This window comes from Mustela erminea, chromosome 14 (genome assembly GCF_009829155.1).
Source record: "Mustela erminea isolate mMusErm1 chromosome 14, mMusErm1.Pri, whole genome shotgun sequence".
Classification (NCBI taxonomy): Eukaryota; Metazoa; Chordata; class Mammalia; order Carnivora; family Mustelidae; genus Mustela; species Mustela erminea.
In genome coordinates, this window is record NC_045627.1 from 62,783,094 (window position 1) to 62,810,765 (window position 27,672).

A 27,672-nucleotide genomic window follows, 5' to 3' on the forward strand; every position below is an offset into this window, starting at 1 on the left:
GTCTTCTATTAGCATTAAAAGAAAACAATCTGGAAAAATTCACTCTCAAGCAGAGTTCAAACAGGCCACAAGTAGATGTGGAATCTCGACTGTACAAGGTTTGTTAAAATAATAGTAATAAATAAATACATACATGTATATATGTATATGCAAACATGCATTTGTATATATGATTGTGTATATATATATATGTGCATGTGAGTGAGTGTAGTGAAGCCGTAAGTCTGTGAAATGGGTCAAGAGAGCAAAGACATGATTGTTTCTGTCCAATTTATGAAATTACCTGGTTACAGAGAGAGGAGAAAAATTCTCCCAGTATGGAACAAGGTACGGTCAAAATACCTGAAAGACATGGAAGAGGAGTTGGGGATCTTTATCTCACACTTACTGGTAATGGGTTGAAATTCTGGTCCACCAGGTGATTATATCCATGGTCAAAAAATGAGTGTCGTATCACAACATCAATGCCCTGATTGGCCAGCATTCCTAAAGTGTTCAACCATCTAAAAAAGCATGAAAAAAAATGTTGCATCAATACATCTTAAAAGTTGCATGTAACAAGCTCTGTAGGGATTGGCTAACACACATACACACATACACCAACCCCCACTATGAAATTTACCTAGTACTTTACAGGAGAAGATTATTGTAAGCACTGAGTACACAGCTGGAAGACATTTTAGGGATTATCAAATCTAACCTCTTCATTTTATAGGAAAAGAAATAGAGGTTCAGGGGAATAAAATGAATTGCCCTTGGTCATAAAATACCTTGTGGCTAATGACTTATTTTACTCCTGTAATACTAACAAAGAAAATGAATACCCTTGTAGCCACTTGTAAGCCTATTTATCATTCCTCACCCGCTGGCCATAGGACACACAATCACAGGACATACACTCTCTACTCTCCAGTACCCAAACTCCCCTGCCTGCACCTTACACTGTATGAGTACCTTTCATGTGACTCTACCTCACATACTCCTGTAACCCAGGCAAGAAGGGCCCAGCCATTAGCATCTTCATATATCTCTGACAGCAGTCAATGCAATAATAATTTTCCTTGCTACAGTAATTAACCATGCAGAGCTTCAACTATGCTACCATCACACACATAATGGAGGACCTGCATTGCTCACATGTTATCACACATCCCACTATGCCCAAAACCACTGTCTGGAGTGTGCTATCCTTCAAAAATATTGCCCTCTTGGTTCTTCTAACACCCAACACTAACTCTGCCTTTATTATTTATGCATTCAATTCATTCATTCATTTACTCATCTCTTTAATTTTCTCTTTGTATTCCTACTTCTGAAACTTGGGGAAATTTCTAATTGTAGTAATATATATATAATAAATGTGACTGAGAGCTTCAGTCTTATGGTATAAAAGATAAGGTGTTTCACCATCTTTCCTGAGCACACATGTGAGCCTTCCTTTGTGTCTCTTTCTCCCTCTTCTCTCACCCTCAACTCCATTCCCTGGTTCTTAGCCGCATATAACTACTCTAGGCTGCCCAAACTCACCATGCTTTCACATACTGACCTGAGTCTTCTCACGTATCTTAACTTCTGCTTAGAATTCTCTTTCTCTCCTCCTCTAACCGGTTCACCTCATCTGGCAAATTTCTTCCTATCTGTTCATCTCCAAGTGAAGTGTCATTTCCTTCCAAACTCTGCTGTCCCGGCAACCAGTAGTACTTTCCTCCTCTGTACCTGACAGAACTCTTGTTTATACCTTCTGTCAGCCCATGATAATTACTTCCTTACATCTCTGTTGTCCCCCAGTTGCTTAGGAGCTCACTGAGAACAGACATGTTTTAGCTTTGTACCCAAAATATCTATCTCAGTTCCTAGTACACTGTAGGTTCTTCATACTCTTTGTTAAGTTGAAATTGATGTGGATAAAATTAGATTCAAGGAACACTGAGAATCACCATTTAGCACACTAGGGACAAATTATGCATAACTATGGTATCCCAAATTTGAAACCATATGGAACTCCAAATCAGTGACTTGTAGAGTTAAACTTTTTCTTTATTTGAATAAAGAACATTGCTAATTTTTATACTGTGAATGGACATTAACATTTTAAAATCTTTTTCCCATTGACAATTTTATTTTTTTCTCATAAAAACTAACATTTACTGATAATTAGAATTATAAAAACAAAATAAAATAAAGCAAAATGCAAAAACAGAAGTTTTAAGTCAAAAAGAAAATCTGACAATAATACAACAGAACTTTTGTTGTTGTTGTTGTTCAGACTAGGATATAAAATTACTTTTAGAATATCACATACCTAAGCTACTTGTCTTTATTATTTTTATTAATTTACTAACCCTGTGATATCAGGATAACAGATTTAGTTATACTAAATATATAACTAATTAATTATATAACTAACTAATTAATATATACTAATACTGAGACACAATATTAAATATCCTGGGGTAGAATTACAAAGTAAATTCTGGGCTAATGCACTAAATCAGTGCTCTCTCCAGCAATGCAGCACAGATACAACAGGGTCTATATCTAACAAGTACTAACTCATAAAAACGAGTATGTCTCATTCACCCTTCTATCCCTATGCTTGCTGAACAAAGAAACAAAATGATGAGTAAATATATAATCACATCGAGCAGCAGCTGGATATCCATACAGGACTGTATTTTGGTATTTAAAATATCCCATTTGCTCAGTCATTCATTACTCATTCAACATGAATTAATCAGCTGTAAATGCCAGGCCTTGTTCTCAGCATTGAGGATAGACACAAAAATGTTTGTGTGACTATGTGAGTCATTTATAAAGCACTGGGTATGTAAATACTTGCACTCATTTATAGGAATGGTACCAAATTCCTACTTGTGACCTTGATAGACCTTGTAACAGTGATCTGCAAAGAATATATTCAACAAACAAATGCTAACTGGTAAATCTGGGGGGTGGTGTTTTTGCTAGTACAGTGAGGTTTTGAAGGAATTCTAATGTGAGAGGGAAGACTATGCAACCTCCCTTCCAAACTCACATCCTATATACATATCCAGGGTCTGAAGCATTCAAAATGACTATGACCAGAACCCCTGTTTCCCTGTGCTTTTCAGAATGGAATGGTTAGAGAAAATTATCATCCTCTTCCTCTTGTGAATAATAAGCCCTCGGAGAGGGAAGATAAATGGTGTTCCAAGTCTCTCTTTCAGTGAAAAGTAGTGAAAAGTGGCAAGATGCCTGGTACATCCCACCAAGGATGCTACTGTAGCCAGCAGTTTCCATTCCACAAAAACAGATTGACTATTGACTGGGTGGCAGATACTACCGGGTGCTGGAGACACAGCAGTATGCCAAGGTTAGGTCTGTAGTACATCACAAGGTCTCAAAGCCCTGGCTAGAATCAAATAGTTCTGATCTTTGCATAAATGTGCAAGTGTCCTTGTAAGCTCATCATTATGCCATATATTGAAAAACACCTGAAAGATGCCTTCTTCCCAAGGAATATTGCTAGCCTTTTGGGAGCTTCTTAGAATGCTTTATTCCCCCCACCCCCACCACCCAGGAAGCTATTTATGCTCCTGGGAGAACTAGACTCAAAGGACACTTTGCTGGGTGCTGCCAGCAGAGGGGAGAGCAAATGGGTGATAAAGAGATAAGATAGAAGACCAGGAGCCAAGTAAGCTAGTTTTTAGCTGATCTGTGTCCACCACACATTGGTTACTTGAACTACAACCTAATCCTGAACAACTGTGTTAATCTGGGTTTGCAAAGTGACCTCAGAGAACTATGGAGATCTGGCTGGTGCTCATGAAAAGGCAGGTCTCTCTCCAGCTCCCTCCATGAAGGGCTATATTATTTCCCATTTCACTTCATTCCCTGAAGGGAAGAATGTTCATGAAAACACTGAGGCCAGCTGGGCTGCTTGCTGGCCCAGCAGCAGGTTCTGTCTATGACGGCTGAGCAAAAGCCATTCCTCTGCTGGTTCTAAGAGGTCCCTATGGTCCTAACTGCCACTGGATTCTTGCCAAACTCTATGGCTCACAGTGAAACCTAGCAGGGAGTGTATTTTTGAAAGAAGACTCTCAGAAACAGTGTATCAAATGCTGATTCATCCATTTCATTCACTGGAACCATGCTTACCGCACAACCGCTCGGTGCCCTCAGTGCTAGGTACCGAGAACACAGGCACGGAAGACCCAGAGTATCATCATATATTCTTTTAACCCATTATCTTCATCAGCATGTATCAGGATTCCATCTGCAAAGACAATCTGCCTGACTGCCCTGATTTGTTCTTTACAAATGTATTTAAGAAACTGCCTTAATGGAGGGAAACTACATGTGTTTAATTAGGAACAGCTGTTAGAAAAGAAACACAAAGCTGAGGACAGAGCTCAGCTCTTAGGCGGACCTTGCCGCAGACAAAAAACCAGGGCCATGGGACTAGAGTGGCACAAGACAGGTCACTTGGTGAATCCATGGTCCTGAAGGATCTGTCCCTGCCACATGATGGTGGCAAGCCAGTCAGAGCCCCTTATGCTTCCGGTGTTAAGTTGTCCAGATAATTGCAGAAGACTTCAAGTCCATTGTCCTAGAGTCTGCCTCTCCAAACCCTTGTGCATATTATTCCCCAAACCAACATAGGAACACAGGTCAGATGCTGTCTCTCTCTTCCTCCAAAGTCTTCAGTGGCTTGCCACTGAGTGTAGAATAAGGCCTTACTTCCTCTGCCTGGCATTCAACAGCCTTCCACAATTGGTGGAGAACCACCCTGCTGCCCCTCGTTGCAGTCCTCACTACATTCCTGTAGCTCCTGAGGCTTTCATCACATGACTCGTTTTCTACCCCCTGTGCCATTGCCCATAATGTTCCTTCTGCCTCGAATTCTCCCCTCCATCATCATCACCATTCTCCACACATAGAAATTAGAATAATCTTTCTATGTCCCCCTCAAATGCTACTTCGTCCATGAAATCCTTCCTGATCTTCCCCGTCAAGAGAAATTCCTGATTCCTTTGCCTGTCTACCACTTCCTTTTGTGGACAGACCATGCGAGGCAGAAAGAAAGATGGTCTAAGGTAGTGGCAAAGAGGCTAGACTCTGAAGCAGACTCTCTGGGCTTAAGCCCAAGCTCTCATATCTATCTATTGGGTAGTTGTAAAATAGTACTATCTGTAAAATAGTACTACACTGGTTGTCAGTTATTAGAGAGAGCACTTCAGAAAGCATGTGACACATAGAGTTAAAATTATTATTAATACAGCACTGATCTCCTACATCTTTTCTTATCTCCTGTCTCTGTTCCTCCAATCTTACTCCTACCTATCTCCTAAGAATATGGTGAAAATTAGAGGAGAAATTGTATGTTGTCTACATTGTCTTTGAACTATAGACATTAAATAAATGTCTTATGCCTATATGGTCACTCCTACTACTATTACTACTACTATCTTTGCTCTGATGCCTGTACCTGACATCTTGGTGTCTAGAGAAGTGACTCATCAGTGTTTGTGGAATGGGTTACACCAATTCAAAAAGGAGCAGATAAAGAACTTTCAGTGGAAAAAGAACCTCCCCCCTCCAGTGGACAGAAGAGTGAGCGGTACCACTTCACCGCCCTTCTCTCCTCAAAGGCCCTGGGAGTGAAACTGCACATGTTACTCACAAGAATCCCGCAGCATAGGAATCTGATAGGTTGTTTGCGCCTCCAGCCGAGGTGGTCACCACACCTTCAAGCCAAATCTTCTTTCCTGGGGTGTATGTGTTAACCACCTGTTCACACAACAAAAGCAGAAGGGGAGAGGAGATTTTTAAAAGTTGTTTGCAAGTGAGAAGGAAGACACATTCCCTTGAGGGAGTTCTGCCGATAGCCCGCTCCCAGGTGGTCATGATCTGTGTTTTTTCCATGATGATTCACCGCATACGGTGAGCTGGTATGCGTATGAGCATGTGCGCGCGCACACCCAACGCACACACCCAACACACACGCAAGCATTAACACTGACATATGTCCACTCAGAAATGATTATTTTTCCCTAAGTAAACCCAAGTGAAAATATGACTGTTAAAACAACTGCATTTTCCAGGACGTAAGCTGACACCCTTCACTGGAGAGTATAAATCATGTGATGTTTCCGTATTGACAAGTATCGAGAAGAAAATTTTCTTAATACTGTTATGGCAGATCCCAGGATGAGTCTCCTGTCCATACCTCAGATATCATAAATCATGAGGGCAGAGGTCAGTGTTTGGGAGAAATATTTTATAATCACCAGGGCATGTATATATATTACAACCACATTTTGAAAGTAACTGCACTAAGTATTTAAAAAGATCACTGATCCACAGGTGAGAGATTCCACCTCAGCAACTTTCCAAGCAGAGGCAAAGCCTCTTGTTAAGAGGTGAGCCTCTGAAGTTTTGAAATGGCCCAGTCTCTGGTCCCCAAGTTGGAGGCTGGCCAGACTATCCAGATTAAGAACCAGATGCCTCAGACAGCAGTCTGGCAGTACTTAGGGGTAATGCTGTACTCTGGGAAGCCCCTGGAAGCAGAGCCTGAGACAAAAACTTATCTATAGATAGTCAATTTGGGAAATAATAACAGGGAGCGGGAATGAGGAACTGGAGGACTAAATAAGAGAAAAGGTAAAACCAGTACCAGGATGTGTTTTCAATTTGGCAACCACTGTTGGCAACTTAAACTCAACCCCATAATGAACTTGGTAAGAGTCTTATGAGCTATGTCTTGGAACTTTCTTCCAGGGGAATTCAAAGAGAAGCATACTTATCCCTTGGCTCTTAAAATCCAAAGGGTCAAGAGTAGTCTTGGGACTGTTAGCCTCGGCTCCTTTCCATTACCCCACTAAACTATGTAGGCATGAGTGTTGAGTAGGTTCCCTGAGTTCTGCATCTCTGCCTTCGAGAAGTCCCAGAGCAGGAAATAAGAAGTGAGGTTGTACTGCATCCCATGGGTGCCAAGTGCACCTGCCAAGCTCTGGTCCCTGCAGCAATAGTTAGTACAGGACGTAGAAAACTGAGAGGATGTTAGTTATGCACAAGGGGAGCTGGATAAAGACAACAGCGTATTTAGATCCTATGGCCCAACAATTTTTCTCTTAGGCATACAAACCAAAAGAATTCTTCCTCAGGTTTCTAAGGAGACAAGCATGAGGATGTTCACCATGTCATTGTTCCATACAAGTTTGCGTTGCTAGAGGAATGGAAAAGGAAAAGGTGGTGGATGCATACCATAAAACATTATGCAGCAGCTGGGAGCAATAGAATCAATGTAAATGCAGCAACATGAATTAGCTTTAAAGATTTAGTGGTGAGTTAAAAAAAATAGCAACAGAATGAGATTTATGTCACAATATTACTTAGGTAATTACTCATTCACCTCCACTAACACTAAATAGTTTCTAAAGATACGTGTAAGATACATGTCTCTAAAGGACATGTACCAAACACCGAAGGAAAGCAAGCTTAAGAGGAAGGTGAATGTGAGCAGAGATTAGAGATCCAGGTGAAAATTAAAACAAAAACAAAAATTAAAACAAAAGGCTTTGAATGAACTGCTGAGAGTCTGCTGTAGTTGAGAAGTGTGATTTTAATTTAATTCTCTGCACTTCAGAACCCCAAAAAGAAAAAAAATAATAATGTGAGATGTAGCATAAATGCCAGAACTTTCCTTTTCCCAAACATGGAGGCAGATATCAGCAAACAATCATGCTCCTCTTTTCATCTCTCCCTAGATATCCCTGCATCTACTTGAATATTTGCATTATCTGAGACCTATTTTAGAATCAGGGTTGGCAAAGTGCTCAACCCTTTCAGGAGAAAGCGGTGAAAATATTTCACAAATTTGAGATGGAAGTAAGGATTGTGATCAAGAATGGAAGAAAGAGCCTGAAAACTGAAAGTGGAGGTCAAATTAGAATGTTATTAAAAATGAAGTACAAATTCCCCCTGGCCCCAAAAAGAGAACAGTCATTGAGGATACCACAAGGTTGTTCTCTCTCCCTTCTCACTGCTCACAGTGCCCAACCCAACAGGAACTGGAGATGGTATTAATAAGAAAATAAGGAAAACACCTTAAATGATCAAGAGACAAAGCCATATGCTGAAACTGAATTGCACTGAGGGTTTCCCTCAAAATGTAGGCTTACCAAAACTCTCTGCTTGTGAGAAACTGCTTGTAACTTGCGTGGAGTGACACATTTGTGTTTTTCTTTTTTGCCTTTGGCTTCCAGGATATCCAGAGTTTAATTTTTGCTCAAAGACAGATATTAAAATAAGGCAGTTAGAGTAAAGGGGTTAAGCAAAACCAAAAGGTAAAATTATAGCATGATGAAGCTTGAAGTCATTAAGCCAAGTGAAAGAAGCCAGACACAAAAGGCCCCATGTTGTATGATTCTGTTCTGTTACATGAAATGTCCAGAATAGGCAAGTCTGTAAAGACAGAAACTAGATTAGTAGTTTCCTAGGGCCAGAGAAGGGGAGGGGAAATGAAAGCAGTGGGGAATGACTACAAATAGATATGGGGTTTCTTTGGAGGGTAATGAACATGTTCTAAAATTAGAGGGTTTCATAATTCTGTTCATACCTTAAAAACTACAAGGCTGCACACTTTTAAAGGGCATGCACAATTTCATGGTATGTGAATTTTATCTTAATAAAATTTGACTGTGTGTGTGTGTGTGGGTGTGTGTCTGTGTGTGTGTCTGTGTGTGTCTGTGGTGTCATCAGCAAAAGGAGAGGTAGAGTCTAATAAGCAGATACTACTGTAGAATCAGTAATGTACCCTGAAGTTCTAGGTTTTGCCACACAGTAGTTGTGAGATTTGGGGCTTGTTATTTTCTGAACTTTCTTTATCAACATGTGAAACCATGCACTGGGAGTAGAGGAAACTTAAGTTCCTTCTAAATACAAAATGTTAAGCTGATCCCCTTACCTCCTATTCCTCAACAGTCAAGAGTTTCTTTGACTATGTAAGTTAAAATTTCATAAAAAAACAAGAAACAGAAAAAAAAAAGAGTCCAGATGAAGGTAAATAGTGAGAGTGGTAGAAAAAGCCATTGAATTAGATGAAATTACTTAAGGAGAATACCTAAAAATGAGACTAGATGGTTAAGGGTTTCCATCCCCACACATTAAGGCATTATCAAATGCATTTATTCATTCACTCAACCAATACTTATTGGGTGCCTGCTGTATGCCAAACAGACTCTAGGGGCAGAAATACAGCAATGAGTGAAACAGAACAAAGCTCTGCTCTCTTTGGCTTACTATTAGTTCACTGGAAAAGACTAACAATAAATAGTAAACAAAGAAATTTAGAAATAAAAAGAGCTAGGAAGAAAATGGAACAGAATAATCTGAGAGAAAGTGACTCGGCAGGAGGGGCAGGACTAGATACTTCAGATAGTGCTCAGGTCACTCCCCTGAAGCCTAGACCTGACTGAAGGTGGAACCCGCCCCTGATGGATCTGTAGGAGGAGCTCAGGAAAAGGACAAGATATGGAAGCAGGACTGTTTTTGTAGAACCAAGAGAAGACCGTCTGGAGTACAGTGAGTAAGGGAATGTGGAATATGTGGCATTTAAGAAACAAAACGAATGAGGAAAGGGGAGCGAAAGAGAGAGAGACAAACTAAGAAACAGACTCTTAACTATAGAGAACAAACCAATGGTTACCAGAGAGGAGGTGAGGGGGGGATAGGGGGAATTGGGGATGGGATTAAAGACTACACTTATCATGATGAAAACAGAAAAATAAAATAAAATAAAATAAAGTAAAATTAAATTAAATTAAATTAAATTAAAATAAAAGCAGTCTTCCTGCTGAGCAGGGAGCCCAACCCAGGGCTTGATTCCAGCACCCTGGGATTATGATGTGGGCCAAAGGCAGACACTTAACAACTGAGCCACCTAGGGGCCCAGTCTAGCTCTTTTAAATGAGGAATTGGTTCTGGGAAATGGTTGGATTTGTAAAATACCATGTACATAAGATTCTGGAGGGTCAGAGACACTGTATAAAGAGAAGTTCATCTGAATGCTCTTCTGATTTGCAGGGGGCTTCATAAGTAAACAATTATAAACTGCTGTATTGGTGAGGTAGCATTGAGGAGTGGTTTGGGGCATGGACTTTGCACTCAGATTACCTGTGTCTGAATCCTGATTCTATGGTTTACTCACTGTGTGACTTCTCTGAGCTTTACTTTCCTTAGTTATAAAGTGAGAATAGTAATAATATCCATCTCTGTGCATGTTATGATATTTAAATGACCGGATTTTTATAAAGCACTTGGAAAGGTATCTGGCTTATTGGTAAGTTCTTAAAGTCAACCGAATGTTAACCTAGACCACTTGCCTTGTCTAAAGCACAAGAGTTGGGTTCAGGGAGCCTGGGTGGCTCAGTGGGTTTAAAGCCTCTGCCTTTAGCTCAGGTCATGATCCCAGGATTCTGGGGGGTTCTCTGCTCAGCAGGGAGCCTTCATCCCCCTCTCCCTCTGCCTGTCTCTCTGCCTACTTGTGATCTCTGTCAAATAAATTAAAAAAAAAAATAAAGAGTTGGGTTCGGGTCAATCTAACATAAGAGTTGGCTGCTTGTCTTTTGGACGTGTTTGTAGAGGTAGATAATAACCCAGATGTGCTAACTAGCAGGGAAAGGTCTACTTAAAATTTAAAAGGCACATGGATAATTCACATTAACATAATTAGCATTCAGAGTAGTTCATTTACCGAGTAGTTCATTTACTGACACTCAGCACAGGAGTAATTCCCGTCCTTTGCTAGAGAAGCCATGTGAACAAAACACACAGTGAGGTAGGATTTTTATGTACAACTTAAACCAGCTTTTATGAGATGTTCTGCAGGGGAGAGATTTCTAGAAAGTTTTAAAACTAAAGGCTCTGGGACTAGTTGGTACAAAATCAACAAGGATTTTCTGAGCATTTGCTATTGGGGACATAGTGAGAGGTTTGATGAATTGTCTACGATAAGCAGAGATGACCATCATGGTGAAAGGTAGGGGAGGTACTGAGGCTGGGGGCTGGTTAGGACTGGGGAAGAAATCAACATGGGCAGAAGAGGAGAGGAAAAAAATCCAGAAAAGTACTTGGAACCAGCTGCAAAATTCCCTTAGAAAGTGAAACTCTAAGAAAGCGAGGGCTATAGTTCAACACTGTGGTTTTCTGAGTAAATATGATTCTCCCTGTGCTGGAAGAGAGAAAATTGGAGGACTGGAAAGAACAAGGGTACAGTTCCTGGTGAGAAATGATGTGCTAAAGAAGGTCATTTTAAGGAACACATTGCCTGGGGACAGGGAAGAAGTACAAGAGTTAAGATTACTGGAATGAGGGTAGAGAGGGGCTGGGTGGCGGGCTCCCCTTCAAGGGTTCTATTGTCCTATAAGACTTCTGCCCTTGGGCTCAAGTGGACAAGGGAACTGTGAGGCACCCACAGAACAGCTCAGCAAGTGGCCAGTGGCTGCTCCAACTCCTTGGGCCTGCTGGGGGCAGACTGATGTGAAGGGAAGCCTCCAACTCCCTTCCCTCCCATCTGAGGGGTTGAGGACATCAGAACTGTTCCATGTGGTTGTGTTGAGAGAGCAGGGGTGAGAGAGAAGAATGAGGAAAAACCATACTGAGATATATATATATGTATATATTTTCTTTGTAGTTATATTTCCCCTGCCACTTTTTTTTTTTTTTTTTTTTGGAAAGGTAAAAGAGAAAACATACGATAATAACCATTTATGTGGCACATTTTCAAACCTGGGCTTCCTTTTCCTGTTTCTCCAAAATTGTGACCTAAGTCTTTAACAAAGACACCCAAGAGCCTGTTTTCAGCCATTGGCTGTGCAAGAGATGGTAGCCCTGTAACAGCAGACATGTTGTTTATGGTTATCCAAACCCAACACCTTCCTTAATGAGAAAGGAAGCAATAAAACAGGAATAGTGGACAGGCCAGCTGGGCTAATCAGCCCTGGCAGGAGGCCCAACCTCCAAAAGAACCTGGAGCCCATTAATTCCAGCATCTCATCTACTTGGAAATCAACCTTCCCCAGGACCTTGGGAAGAGCAGTAGCTCTCTGAGTAACCAGAACTGGTCCCCTAATCACGGGTTAGAAGGCAAATAGCTCAGGAAGCTTCTTAAACCTCACTTATCCATAGCCCTCTTCTCGGTGGTACCCCTGCCTCTTTGTTTCTTATTGTATTGACTAGAGGTCCAAGTGAGAGTTCAATAATGTTTTTTCTGTCCATTCCTCTTGCATATTTTTTACTCTAACATACCTACTATCTTAGAAGAGGAAGGGATCATTCCATTTTGACCCCTCCTTCCTCACTGTCCCTTGCTAAGTCCTGGATCTTATCATTTCTCCCTTGGTCTGCCACCTCTAATCTCTTCAACCACAAGTTCATCCCCCATGCTGCCATTTGTTAACTTGTAAGGTCCCTCCCCAGCTTCAGAACTTTCACTGGCTCTCCATTATTGGCAGAAGCACTCAATCATGTGCTCACAGAAGTCTGTGTTGTTAGTTGGGATATATGCTATGTTAATACTGAACACAGCTTTCTAAGGAATGGTTTACTTAAAAATAAAAAGAATAGGGGCACCGGGGTGGCTCAGTCAGTTAAGTGTCTGCCTTTGGCTCAGTTCAAGATCCCGGGGTCCTGAGATGGAGTCCCATATTAGGCTCCCTGCTCCATAGGGAGCCTGCTTCTCCCTCTGCCTCTGCCTCCCTCTCTCTCTGTCTCTTATGAATAAATAAAGAAAATATTAAAAAAAAATAAAATAAAAATAAAAAGAATGGATTCTAAGATGTCACAATAACATTCTTTTCATTCACTGAAATTATGAAATGTTTCCCTAACTGGGAAAAAAAGCTAAGGAGCCAGTAAGTACACACAAGCCCTAGTCTGTTTTATTGATTTGTCCCTGGGAGTATGTTAGACACCACAGAATGATGATGAGAACCACCAGGCCTCGGGATACATACCAGCTGCTTCATTTAACTTGGTATCATAGACCCTTCACAATGACCGCTTAGCTGCCTCTTCTTCCCTCCCTTCCCACAAGACCTATGGTTCACCACACAGAGTGGACTTACCATTTTCCAACTACATGACCTTCTTTTAGGTTTTTACTGATTGCCTCCTCCCCTACCCACATCTCATCCATATTCATCCATATTACCTGATTTTTTTTTTTTCTGGCTTATTTCAAATGTTACCTCCTCTGTAAAACTTTCCTCAAACCTTTAGAAAATTAACTCATTTCTCCTCTGGACTCCAAAGTTCTTCAAAACTATCTCTGACCTTGACCTTATTAAACTGAACTGTAATTTTCTCTTTGTCTATCTGTCTTCCCTACTATAATATAAACAGCTTGAGAAAGTCACACTTTTTCTTTCCTTTATAGATACCTTATAGAAATAGCTAAGTACCTGGCATGTTGCTTGACAGTTACTTTGCTTATTAAATACCTGTTAAATAATATGATAATGAAATAATTTATTTGTTAATAAGTGGGAGATATAATATTTTACTGATGAAAAGGCTAAGTTTCAGTGAAGATAACTAAAAACCTCAAAACCTTAAAAGCAAACACCAAACCATCACAATTACAGTTCAGGGGTCTGTCTACTTTCTATTTGAATTTTCTCATTTAAGGAGACCCAGAAATGACTAACCTGCCTCATATTTAGTATGTCCTTCTTAGGTTAGACACACTGGGCTATTCTGAGCTCAGCTATTCCAATATCTCATAACATTCTTCCTGATTTATTTCTTCTGTCTGATGTACTTCCTGTCAGTTTCATTAATTTTTTTCTGTATAACTTATTTTTATCATCTCCCTTTTCCGGAGTGCCACATTTACCCATTTTCTTTTGGTATCAGATCAATTTTTAATTTGTGGTTTCTGTTTCTATGGCATTTTTAGAATTTAAAATTGCATTCTGTTCTTGTTATCTCCAACCACAGAAAAGCCACTGTATGTAATTGCAACAAAACGTAAAATTAAAATAAGAGCATACACAAAAAAGATAAAGTTCCAGGGAAGGCAAGGAAAGTATTAGCATATGCCAAAAAATAAGGTAGATTTCACAGAGTCCTGAAGTAAAGACTATGTTCAAGGATAAGTGCTAGCAGAGGGAGAGACTAGACAGCAGCTGCTTGCATTAGAATGACTCTTCTTCTCTTCCCAGTTCTTTCCCATGAGGAATCAACCCCCAGGCTTACTGGACAGTCTCTTTACTGACAAGTCATAGACAAATCCTATAATCCTCCCACTTCCGTGTGGAAAATTGGAAGGTCACCACAAGTAGCCTCTTCCACCTGAAGAGGTTTTTTTGCTCTAAACCACGATTTGTTCCCAGGGCCATTCCTCCGAGTGTCCATGGGCAGCACATACCCCCACATTGTCACTGCTTTGCACATAACGGGACCTCACTGCATTGACCAAAAGCCTGTGTGTATGAGACATAAGAATGAAGTCCAGTGAATGAATGCAAATCACTCCCTGAAAAGCCCTGTCCTCTTTCACTAATATTGGAGTAATATATTAGACATTACTTAATATATAGCTTTCATTTAATTTTTAGTTCTAGGACACCCACTCCAGATTATATGAACTGATCATGGGGTCAAATTGATCTTCTTTCACCAAGAACATTCAGTATTCTTTAAAAGCCTTCCTAATCCTGGGACATTAGGAATATAAGTATTACATGGGCTGTAAAATAAATGGCTAACATGTATGGCAGATGCAGAAGAGTGTATTGGGTAAGAGTGTGAGCTCTGGACTTAGGTGGCCCTGGCCTTGAATTCTGATTTTACTACCAGTGGCCTTGAACGAATGACTGGTTTCTTCAATGAGCTAGAAATACATGATGCAGTCAATAAATGGCACTGTAACCTATATTACTATATTTCTGCAAATTAATGATGCATTTTCCACATTTTAATGGTTTTGAAATCAGAATGTTTTTCATAATATTAAAAGAAACTTGCCAGCTGTTTACCCTATCTCCTATCTGCTCCCCCTACAAGCTGTTAATAAGTTTATGGTACATTTTATAATTATTTCTGTTTATGAATTAAGGAGATACAGGAGTGCCTGGGTGGCTCAGTGGGTTACAGCCTCTGCCTTCGGCTCAGGTCATGATCCCATGGTCCTGGAATCGAGCCCCGCATAGGGCTCTCTGCTCAGCGGGGAGCCTGCTTCCCCCTCTCTCTATCTGCCTGCCTCTCTGCCTATTTGTGATTTCTGTCTGTCAAATAAATAAATAACATCTTTTAAAAAAAGAATTAAGGAGATACAGTTCATAAGATGACAACAATTAAAACTTTAGAGCGCTTTTGTGGTAAACATGCCTTTCCAGCTAGAAGCCCGTATTTATTATCAGTGTCTTCTCTATGAAAGAGAAGAGTCGAAGATCCCTTGGGTCATACTGCTCATTTGCAGATACACAGCCAAGTGGTGTCAAAGAAACTAATTTACTGGGAAGCTCGGGAAGCTCAAACTTCCAGCTTCCTACTCTCCTAGGCCTCTGCTGGTGTCCCAGGCAGCGCCCTAGAACTGGGTTCCTGTGATCAGATATACTTCTATCTATTCAACACTACACTACACAGTTAGCAGTAGATTAGTTTCTCCTGCATGAGAACAGCTGAGATAGCAGATCCAAATGTGAATGAGAGGAAGACACTACTTTACTTTTCTTATACTTCTACCATTTTACTCTGCTCATTTACTTTCTCCATCCTGCTTATTTCCCATTAGCTAACATTCATTAAGTACCTGCCAAATGATAGGCATTATGATAAATAGGCACTGGCACACTGAAATGAGCCTTTAGCATTGCTCAGTGAATGGAAGAATCAAAAACTGATTTTTGTGGTGGTATTGCTGTTCCTAGCCTAGTAGTACCATTTTCATTTTCTTATTTCTTCATTAAGAGAAGGTTAACAGGGGCACCTGGGTGGCTCAGTGGGTTAAAGCCTCTGCCTTCGGCTCAGGTCATGATCCCATGGTCCTGGGATCGAGCGCCATGTCAGGTTCTCTGCTTAGCGGGGAGCCTGCTCCCTCCTCTCTCTGCCTGCCTCTCTGCCTACTTGTCATCTCTGTTTGTCAAATTAATAAATTAAATCTTTTTTTTAAAAAAAAGAGAAGGTTAACATTATTATTTTCTTCATTTTTCCTTTAGTTGTGCTTTTAGTTATTCTGTGATCCTCAAGAATCACTGATATTTTTATTCCCTTCCCCTTTCATGTCCTAAGAAGCTCAAATAAGTGGGCAAACCAGAAAAGCTTCTTTTTTGATCTACTAGTTACTTCAAAAAGATTAAATATTCTTTTGCCTCATATCTTCCTTGATCCTGTAACTAATACATTCTGGAAAAATGGCCTCAAAAGAGTTCATCTTAATAAATATTATAGTCAACCATAAGCAATGATTTTAACAAAAGAACAATCATGGTCATAACATGAACCAGACAAATCATTCTCTCTACCATATATATTTAACACTGCTAGTCCTCTGTTCGCATGCTCAGAACTGAATAAATTACAAGGAGTCTGTTCTTCCGACAGACACCGAAATGTCACTCACTTCCACTGGAAAGATTTCTTGGTTTTCCCTTCTTTCACACACTGAGGTAGATATTTTCCACCATGGGCTTGCATGGAATGGATGTGAGCACTCATGGGGCACCCTAGACATCCCTGTTACAAGAGTCATCATATCTTATTATCATTGCTTGCTTCATTAAGTGTTTTTCCACTAGACCACAGGTCTAGGAGGACAACCACCATGCGAATCTTGCTCACCATTTTGTCCTCAGGGGTCTGGAAAAAAACTAAGAATGTTATAAACAGTTGATAAGTAAAGGAAAGAAAGGAAGAAAGAAGGAAGGAAGGAGTTTTTCAAATATTAGGAAAGCCAATTGTTTGGTTTATTTAGTATTCAAAGTGCAATCATATAGACAGTACTTTTGGAACTACTTCCCTTATGACTGGGATTTCACCAACTCCTTCCTGTGCTTATTGAATTGCTGAAAATAATATCAAAAAGTGTTATTTCCTCCTCTGATTCCTCTAGGAGATGCAGACACAAATCATAGAGTCCAAGTGACTTAAGCCAGAATGGTTCTTCTTGGTTCTTATGTCATTGTTTTGGAGTCAGACCAGGTATCCACACTATACCATCTGCACTGTATCCTCAACATCTCTTACTTTCCCATCTGACTCTTGCTTACATTGTGAGATTCTCAACTCTCCGCTGATTCATCTCCCAAAGTACAGATTATTATCCCTATACTAATGGAAGGGAGAAAATGTGTAGATCATCCAAAAGGGTGGCTTGTCCAAACATTGTCTCTTTTTGGCTTTCAAATACATAATATAGATTTTCATATACCAGAATTTGCCCACGGCCCAGAAAACTCAGAATTCTTCTGTAAGTGGCAGTCCAAATTTGAAAACCACAGCTGTTTTTAGCAATTGAGTCACTGCCTTTCAGATGCCAAAAATATCACCTACCATATTCCCCAAGGTTCAAAGAAAGAGGAAAGAGGGAAAAAAGCAAAGAACCAGTTGAGGATAAAGGTAGCCAGAAGCTTCTCTAGTCATACAAATTATTATTAAAAATAACTATAATAGTGCTCACTTCAGCAGTTCATACATTAAAATTGGAATGATACAAAGATTAGCATGGGCCCTGCAAAAGGATGACACAAAAACTTGTGAAGTGTTCCATATATTTTACTGGAATAAAAATAAAAAGAAAAGAAAAAATAAAAAAAAACCTAAACTGAATTAACAATAATATTAGCCATAAGAACTAGCATCCAATAGCAGTTAACAAAACAGGGCCTCATGTGACTTTCCTAATCTCCCTAAAAGGGAAAGATCATAGTATTCTTAGCACCCTCATTTTACAGATGAAGAAACAAAATTAGAGAGGTTAAGTGAATAACCCAAGGTTACACAGCTAAGCCTGAGCTCCAACCCAAGCCATCTGAATTCAAATTCCATATTCTATCTCTTTTTCAAACACAGTCTCATCACTGATTTATCTAACCATTACTTCATGAACTGATTTTGGTACAAAATCTGCCCTTTTTCCATCACTGTAGGCCTAAGGGGAATCATTAGACTTTCTGTGAGCTTCTCAAAATAGAGTAGAAACAAAGGTTCTACTTTTAGCTTTTAAATGAGCGTTCTAGGTATATACATATTAAAATCTTACTTGGCCCTTCTCTAAATCGGTTTTGGAAACTCCAGGAAAGAAGCTTGGCCAGTGTGTCCCAGTGCGCACCTTGGACTCTGATTTCCAGACCCTCCACCCACCCACACAGGACCTCAGGAACAGCCAAAGCAACTTTTTAACTGGCAAAACATGGTGACTCTTCTCTGGTCTCCCAGTCCCCATCTCCCCAGAGCAGACCAGTGCTTAGCACCTCCTGGGCTGTGGTGAGAGAGATTCTCATCCTGGAGGTCGCAGCAACTGGGTCCAGGCTGTATAGCCAATGGAAAGTCTACCCCATAAATCAAATCTCAGGGAATCTGTGATCCAGCAACACCTCCAGTAGATACACATTTAAGGCAATATCTGGCAAGAGCTTTGTGAAAGAGAACTGGGGAAAGAAAATTAGACAGGGAAATGAAGGGCTCCTTAATGATAGAGGGAGGCTGAAACTGTGGCAGACAGATTTTCCAAAGATGACTGCAAAAATCATTCTAGTACTAAACGCTCTTCCAGAATCTTGCTACTCTCCCACCCAAAGGAATTTATTTCCTCTCTCCTTGAATCTCCATTGGTCTTGCTGACTGTCTCAATGAATGGACTATGATTGAAGTAAAGTCCTATGACTTTTGAGGGTAGGTTAGAAAAGGTGGTATGACTTCCACCTGACTCTCACTTCTGGGCATGACTTTTGAACCTTGGAAGGAAACCCTGGTTACGTAGAAAGTTCAGAAGTCGCTAATTCCAGTTATCAGCCCAACAAAGGTGCTAGCTGACAGCTGGCATCAACTGCCAGACCTGTGAGTGAACAAGTCTTGTGATTCCAGCTGCAAGCCTTTGAATGACCCCAGGCTTCAAGTCTTCCAGCTGAAGCTCCAGACATCATGGAGCATAGATGGAACCATCCCCACAGGGCACTGTGGGGATTCCTGACCCATAGAATCAAAGAGCACAGTAAATAGTTGTTTAATGTCACTAAGTTTTGGGATAATTTGTTGCACAGCAAGTCATAACCAGAACAGGGACCTAGGTCTGAGAGGATCTCGGGCGTGTTCTGTCTGCAACAGCCAAAGGTTGAGATCAGGTCTTACTACTAATTATAGCCATCCCCAGCCAGATGCCTTCTTCATAAAGGTCATTTTTCTTAAGGGTGCCACTGTTCCTCCCTGCAGCTGTATGTGGCCCTCCCATCCAAGTTCGTTAGACTTTAAAATGTCTGAATCTGAATCTCAATTATGCACAGGATTTGAGCCATTTTCTTTAAGGTTCTTTGGCCCTGCCTGGACAAATGAGAACATGAGCTTAGCCACTTATTTCAGTCTTCGAACATTCTGTGGTGATTAAGAAGTATCCAGCCTTGGAGGAAGACAGGCAGTGCAGAGAAAGGGAAGAACCTAACTCCCAACACCTTTGTCTTAGTTCTGACGTAGTTATGTGTTCTTCTTAAATAATTACATGAGCACAGTTAGAAACTTCACTCTCAATGCCATGATACCAAGAATCATTTTACTTCCAATGATAGCCCTTTAAGCAGGTCATTAGATTTGGTATCATAAAATCCCAAAATACAGGGATTTGTCTATCTCATACACTACTGTAACACAAAGACCGAGCATATTGCCTGGAACTTGGTACGTGCTCAATAAATATCTGTTGGATATAAGAATAAACAAATGAAAGAAATTTCCTCCCTCCTTATAGAGATTAGAGAATGATACCTACTCTCAGATTAGTATAAAGTGCTTAGAAATTTGCAGTGTTCAATAGAATGATATTCAACTGCCTTAAGTAATATTTTTCAACCTTTTTAAAGCAACTGTTAAACTTTAAAACTGTGAGTTTCTTGAAGGCAGAGACTATGTCATATTCCGTATCCCCGTATCCCTAGCACCTGGCACTTTGCCTAGTACTTGTTAAGTGCTCAGTAAATATTAAATATTTAAATATTAAAAACTAAATGAATGTCAAATGGAGACTGGCAGAGATGTTTCAAATTATTTAGCTTGCCTAGGCTTTACATGGTAGGAGGCAATGGCAGATAAAGATGCTAGGCAATGCACCTGATTCCCAGAGGGATCACACTGGGATGCAGAAGTCCAGGAGTCCTGAGGCTTCCCAGCTGCTAAAACCCTTTGAGAACATGCGGACTCAAAAGGATTTTGTAATCTGAGCAGAACACTGGTGTGGATACCAAAAAATGCACCACTTTATCAGTTAAGAGTACTTTTTTATGATTATACTCCAAATGTGATTTTCTTTCACAGATAATTTGATACATGATCCATTTATTCATTTGTTCATTCATTTATTCATTCATCCCATATTAATGGGGGTCATTTAACTGTTCTTATTTTTCTGCAAAGATTTGTTTAATCTGACGAGATCGGGCGTGTTCAGGGTGCTATGGCCGTAGACAAAGATTTGTTTAATCTGCTCAAGAGATAGGTGAGTGTGCAAAAGGTCCCCATTCCCTGGAAAACTGACCTGACTGGGCAACAAAAGATGTAATATAATTTTGTAGAGGTAGATGGAAATTACAGACATAAGATCTTCAAAATTCAGAATGAACTAATCCAGTATATTTCAAAATGTATCTGCATTGGGTAGGATCACTTGACAGATTACTATTAAAAATAGAGATGTCTGGGATCCAGCACTCCAGACATACTAACTCAGAACATCAGGGTGAGATGGCAGACTTTATGAGCAACCTCTGGTGATTTTGATTATACTCAAGTTTGAGAACTGTTGACCGAAGATGTCTTGCTAATGGGACATACATGCAACTGCTTAATATAATATAGATTCCCCCCCATCTCTACAAAAGTAAGATGATACTTGACTGATTCTAAAACATCTAGGAATAGCATATATATGGCTCAGATATTTAACACAATTTAGAATAGTGTAAACATGGCCGATGCCTCAGACGAGAATTTTGTTGAATAAATATAATCATTCCCTCCATAAACTAGCCCCATATAAACCCTTGCAAAAAGAAAATAAAGTAAATCTATCCTTCCCTTAAGAAACTCATAATTTAGAAGCAAACGCTTACAAAATAGTTGTTATTAAAATAGAAAAGCTTTTAAACCCAGAAATGGCACATTCAAACAGTTCTCCATTTGAAAAAACAATAAACAACAATCATCAGCTGTGAAAGGGAGCTCTGGACTATACTATTTTCTACCCTGGTTCCCACAGTGCTGACGTCCAGCTGGGACCCTGAGACCTTTACACTGCCTTACCCCCAAACTCACTCCTTCCCAGAGGACATTTACTCACTTTCTGAATTTTCCTAATCTGGTCAGAGAGTGTGTCTAACAGGCGAGTTTTCAGGAAGTCCATCACCTTGACCACCCGGCCATCAATGTAGCAACTGGAATAAAAATAAAGTAAGAATCAGGTAAAATCTCGAGCAGGAGACTATAAATACACTTCTCTAGCCAGAGGTCTCTGTCGCCTAAGGAAGCAGCCCAGAGTTCACCTGAACTTTTACATCCTAAAAAGTTTTGACCCTGGGTGCTTTTCAAACAAGTAATACAGTTTTTATCTTCTTCATTTTTACCTCCATTTGTGGCATATATGGTGATTTTTTTCAATCTTTGTCACATAAAACTGCATTGTTTGCTCTGTAGGAGCTGACAGGAATCTCTAATACAAATTAAGTAATGGGGAAAATGTTACCTTCTTTTCCCCCTAGGAAGAGTAATTTAACACCCATACCATACCACCCTACCCCCACCTTAAACTAACAAAGGTATGTGAGAGGTTTAGAAAGAATATTCAAACACTTTTTATGGGTTTCCACACCTTTCAATAAGGAAACAAATCCCAACCACAAAAATCTTTTAGTGTAGTGTAGTGAGTGGGTCTCAAAGGTTTCATCTCTAGCTCACCTAGTAGTCAACCTTCTCTGACCACCTCCAGAGTAAAGAAATGGATGAATGAATGAATGAATGAATGAACAAATAAATAAATCAGATAGATTAAATCTAGGCGCACTCTCTTAAAATAACAAGTTTTGCATTCACTGGGTATGGTGGTGTGGGTTTTATTAGGTTGCTTAGGTGTAATGTAACATCAAGTTGTGCTGAAAATGTTGTGAACCTTTGACCAAAACAGGTCCATCCAGTTTTGTGAGGCCCTCTTTGTGAATCTTTATTCTGAAGACTAAGCTGAGACGGGCCCAGGTTTAGGTGAACTTTATTATCTCAAACTTCCCCACTCCCATCTTTATAAAATTCTGAATTAAATCAACTGAATTAAAATAAATGCCTATGACTCCTGAGTGCCTTTTCCAGTCCACTCAGTTATCCCCAGCTGATGGAATAGATAATGATAGATTATTTCATTTTTAATAAGCTACCAATCTATCAGTATGTATGATAGAACCATGTGAAAATTCTTTTTAATGTTAAATCCCCATACCAATACATGATGTAATAGAATGGTTAAAAAAAGCCTTTAAAATTTCATTTATTTATTTATTTAGTTGAGGGAGAGAGAGAAAGCAGTAGCATGAGGGGCAGAGGGAGAGGGAGAGAATCTCAAGGAGACTCTGAGCTGAGTGTGGGGCCCCATATAGAGCTTAATCTCAGAACCCTGAGATAATGACCTGAACAGAAATCAAGTCAGAAGCCCAACTGACTGGGCCACCCAGGAGTCCCTAAAAAAGTTTTAGCTGTAGTGAGTGTGGGACATGAGCTCCACCCACTCTGCCTTCCCCTTAGCCTCCTTCACCACCTCAGACATTTCCACAGAAACAAATGTTTAAATTATTGGTATATTGGAAACAACATAGATTTGGGACCCAGAGATACCTGAGTTCAAATTCCAGATCAGTTATTTACTACCTATACGACTTTAGACAAGATACGTGGCCTCTTTGGGCCTCAGTTTTCTTATTCTTTTTAATTTTGTTATTTTTAAAGAGAGAGTGCAGGTGAGCAGGATGGGGAGGGGCAGAGAGAGAATCTCAAACAGGCTCCAAGGCCAGCATGGAGCCAGCTTAGGGTTTGATCACACAACTCTGAGATCATAACTTGAGCTGAAATCAAGAGTTGGCCACTTAACCAACTGAGCCAGGTGCCTCTCTCCTTTTTTTTTTTTAATTTATTTATTTGAGAGCGAGTCAGAGACCGGGGTGGGAGGGCAGCAACAGAGGGAGAGGAAGAGAGAGAATCTCCAGCAGAGTCTGTTGAGCATGGAGCCGGACACAGGGCTCTTTCTCACAGGCCTGAGATCATGACCTGAACAGAAATCAAGAGTTGGACACTCAACCGACCGTGCCACCCAGGCACCCCTGTTTTTTTATTCTTATAAGAGGTAACAGATCTACTTCTTAGGATTACTTGACAATAAAGCAGATAAACCTAAGTGTTGGGCACATAGTAGGCATTCAACAACTCTGTTGTCTTCTAATTGCATTTTCAGCTCATAAAGATGGGTTCATAAACAATAGGGTACTGATTGATTAAATTATGTGTTAATATAGAATCCTAAAAGTAGAATTAATATATCAAAGGGTACATGATTTTGAAAATTTTGGTGGTTACTTATATTAGGGAATAAAACAAAATAATGACATGACCTTTTACTTCATTCCTGATACAGATCCAATAAACATTTAGTATGTGCAACACACAGGGCTGAGCATGTCCATGTCCATGTCCATTACTCACCTCTCCAACCTCTTTCTCTTAGTACTTCACTATTAGCATTTCTGAATTTTTTTTTTGAAAAATTATGATAAAATAGCTTGCTACATGGAAATAGGTATATCTAAACATGGTAATGTTAAAATTAATAATTCATGCAATGCTAATCTAATATACACTGAAGGATAAACATACTTGTTACTATGTTACATGACTACTAGGCACATGATACAAATACACCCTAATTAGTGTTCTTTTATGTTTTAATCAAATATATTATAGTTCCCTCTTTCCTTTTTGTTAGCTCCCAGTAGCTATTTTAAACATCAGAATTTATGAATTTTGCTGGCAACACATATAGTTTAATACTTACTGAGATAAAAAGTCAGGTGTACTTTTTCAATATGTAGGATTCCCCCTGAATATCCCCTATCCTACACTGCTTAGTTGAGAGACCTTTTGTTCCTTCACTCCCTTTTGTCTCTTTTCTCGAGTACTCAGAACTTGAAGTTAGAAAAGCCTGGTATAGTTTCAGTTTTGCCACCTACCACCAATAAGATACTAGGTTTCCCTTTCTTTGAAGTTGGTTAAAAGAAGAACCTCAAACCCATAGTATTCAGAGTATTATGTACTAGTCAAATCAGGAAAAATTCTGGGGAAAGATCCTGGCATGTAAAAGATATTTAATAAGCAAATTTACCATCCAGATTATTTAAAGTGCCCATGGTGACAGCAACCTAGGCTGAAAAGCCATTGGATCAGGTGAGCAGAGGAACATCTGTCTGAAGGAAAGCATGTTCATTCACTGTAGATTTGGAATGAGGGAAGTATGGGGCAGCAAGAATAGACTGGATTCCCAGTAGGTGGGAAGCAGAGGGAGAAATGGGAAGAGTTGTGTTCCTATTGCAAAACTCTAGAATTTGAAAAGACCTTAATGGCCATATGGCAAAAAACCTTTGCCCCATATTATGATCTAAAGCATGTGAGCTTACTACAGTATGACTAAGAAGTGATTATCTAGGACAGAGAACCCATTCTCATATAGAATTTGTACTATTCCACGTACTACAGCTTGAATCCATGGAAACCTCTTCTAACGAGTCTAAAATTTACTCCCTCTTACTGTCCGCTCAGTGGCTGTTTTCTTGGACCAAGAAATAATCTAATTCCTCCTTCATGTGACACGTGGGGGAGGAATTTCAATAAAAACTTTGACTTAAGTTTTTTAGAGCCTATTTTTGGCCCCACTTTTAACCTAACAGGCTGGATTCAATCATTCTCAGTTGGTCTCAGGCTATTTCTGTGGACTATGAATTAGTTTGGAGGAGGGGAGAGCTCCAGAGCTTCAGGCAGGAAACCAGTGTGACAAGGTTATCTTACCTCAATAGTGCAGGCAAAAAGGGATCTGGGTCATGAAAAGAAGTAAAAGTGAGAGCCTGTGACAGAAAAACTAATAAAATAAGGCTTCTATAGAGAGTAAGAGAAAGAGGAAGGGAATCTCTGATGACCAAGAGCTTGTGAGAAAGGATATCTTGGAGAACATTGATACCCAGAACATGTAGGCTACTCAGACTAGGTTTTAGATTTGTCAAAGGAAATGAATGATTCTATTTGAGATACCAAGGGCACAGAGAACACCAATGAGAAAGTATACAACAGGTAGTTGGAGATATGAGAGGGAGGTACAGATAAAAGTTGAGACAGGAAAAGAGATGGGTCTTCAGCTTATTAGTAATGAATGATGCAATGACTATAGACAACCTCTCCGAGAAGATAAGAGAACTTAACAGAGATGTCAAAGACCTTCTAAAATGCTTGTCAAATATGGCCCTGGACATTGCCTCTACATTTGACTCAGCTAAGAGTCCTTTCTTTCCTCACTCTTTTTAATAACCTCAGTCTGAGCCAAGTTGACATTTGGACATCAAAGGAATCCCCATATCATACCCCATATCAGCAACTTCATGTGCAATCTTGAATCCACATAAATATCATACAATGGAAATATGAACCTTGGTCCCCCAGAATTTAGTATCACTTTTAAGAGAGGGGCCAATTTAACCATAGATGTGAATCTGATAATACCTAAGCCTTTTTCTTGTGTACCCTTGGATAATTAGCTTACTACACTTACCCTTCATAAATGTGACACTTCAAAGAAAACATTCAGGGTTCGTAATCTGTCATTATTTGAAAAATTCCTGCCTGCTACAGAGATTTAGTTCTCTGATAGTGACTGCCTGTGGTAAGGGGCCCATTATATCATTTAGATTTGGACATGAAGGAGGTGGGGTAGTCTGCCATAACCATTTAGAAAGAATAAATCATTAAAAATGATGAAGATACTGATTTTTAACTAAGATTGGGTAAAAGGAAATAGGACTGGAATGCAGCTGACTGTCCAGTAATCTTGGGGCAACTCTCTTTTGTCTTTGTCATTAGGAAGATAAAGATGATTTGTAGACATTAATCAATCCCTCTGGAGAGTTAATTACTTTAGTAATGGCTACAAAGTGTTGGAAGACCAAATAAATGAGAGAAGAGGGTAAGGATTGAGAGGGGAAAAAAAAAAAAGAAGAGAGAGAGAAGGCAAATTCATCAATTGGAGGTGCTTTGGCATCTTCCACATAAACCCTGGCAGAACATTTAGACTGACACTTTCAGGTAAATCAAAATCTTCCTCCAAACTCTCTTGAAATTTTAGCATCTGTGAGGATCAGACCACAAGTGGCTAAGTTGTTCAACTAAAAGCTAAAGCCAAGAGAGGCTGTGTAGAAATAACATTTCTGGGAACTATTACAAATGCAATGAGGGTTGAAACCTTTGTGTGTGGACAAATAGCCTGTCTGGCTCAATACCAGCAACCATTATTCCTGCCTCTGCTGGTCTCCAGATTGGCAGGTCATATCAAGCACACATCTGGGGAGGTGGCAAACATGGCAGAGTATACAAAGTAACTAAAACCTTTTACCAATTCCTTCACCAACTCTCTTGCCCTCCTTAATGTTTATTGCTAGTGTAATTTAAAATTGTGCCCTTTGTTTATTATAAAAGAAATAAGTGCTCTTTACAGACAAATTAGAAAATGCATGTAAACAAAATTAAAATATGAAAATGAAAAATCACCAATAAACTCAACACGTAGAGAAACCCACTGTTAACATTTTGCTGTGTATCTGCTCAGAGATTTTCGTAGTAAATGCACATAAAATTTCCCATAATTAGTTATTTTTTTAAAAAACTCACTCTAGATCCTATTCCACTAGTATATAAACTTAAAACTGTACCAGCTAAGATTCCCAAGTCCATCCCACTAGGATACTGACAAGAGACATTAGAGACTCCAGGTCAAATCATCTTACTCTTATTTTAAGTCCATTTTGACCATCTGGGATCCTCTGCCAGGGGCAGGTCTCATCTCCTTTCTGTCTCTGCCTGCCAGGTTTTAACCCTGGTCTTCCTACTCCCCCTTCTGCAGAGCCTGAGCTTCAGTCTTCAGGATTGTACTACAATTAGCTACTTGGGCCCATTAGCCTCTTAAAACATTTAATGAGGAGAATTTGTTGGCTCCAGCGACAGCTGGTTTTGTTTACCTGGCTCTTTACTTTAAAAGGAAAAACCTTTGCCCCTTATTATCTGACCCCTTCTTTTATTTCAGGTAATTGGGTTAGTGCTGGCTTCCCAATGCTCGGGAATTTCCGGACCTATTTTGCTGCCTGCTGCTTTCAGGGAGGAGGGGCAGTTTGCTCAGAATTCTAACACCCAGCCTCC

At 39.8% G+C, this 27,672-nt stretch overlaps 1 protein-coding gene and 1 non-coding gene across 2 annotated transcripts in view; one reads left to right on the forward strand and one right to left on the reverse strand.

Moving 5' to 3' along the window:
• The window catches only part of HPSE2 (heparanase 2 (inactive)), a 660,133-nt gene that overhangs the window by 141,629 nt on the left and 490,832 nt on the right, over positions 1–27,672 (reverse strand). The window contains exons 7-9 of the mRNA XM_032313019.1: positions 21,527–21,620; positions 5,663–5,769; positions 389–503 (exon numbers count right to left, since the gene is read on the reverse strand). Of these exons, the coding sequence (XP_032168910.1) occupies positions 389–503; positions 5,663–5,769; positions 21,527–21,620 (316 nt within the window). The remainder of the gene's footprint in view (positions 1–388; positions 504–5,662; positions 5,770–21,526; positions 21,621–27,672) is intronic.
• On the forward strand, positions 17,655–17,758 carry LOC116573853. The gene has a single exon (XR_004279040.1). It is a non-coding gene; the product is annotated as a U6 spliceosomal RNA (small nuclear RNA).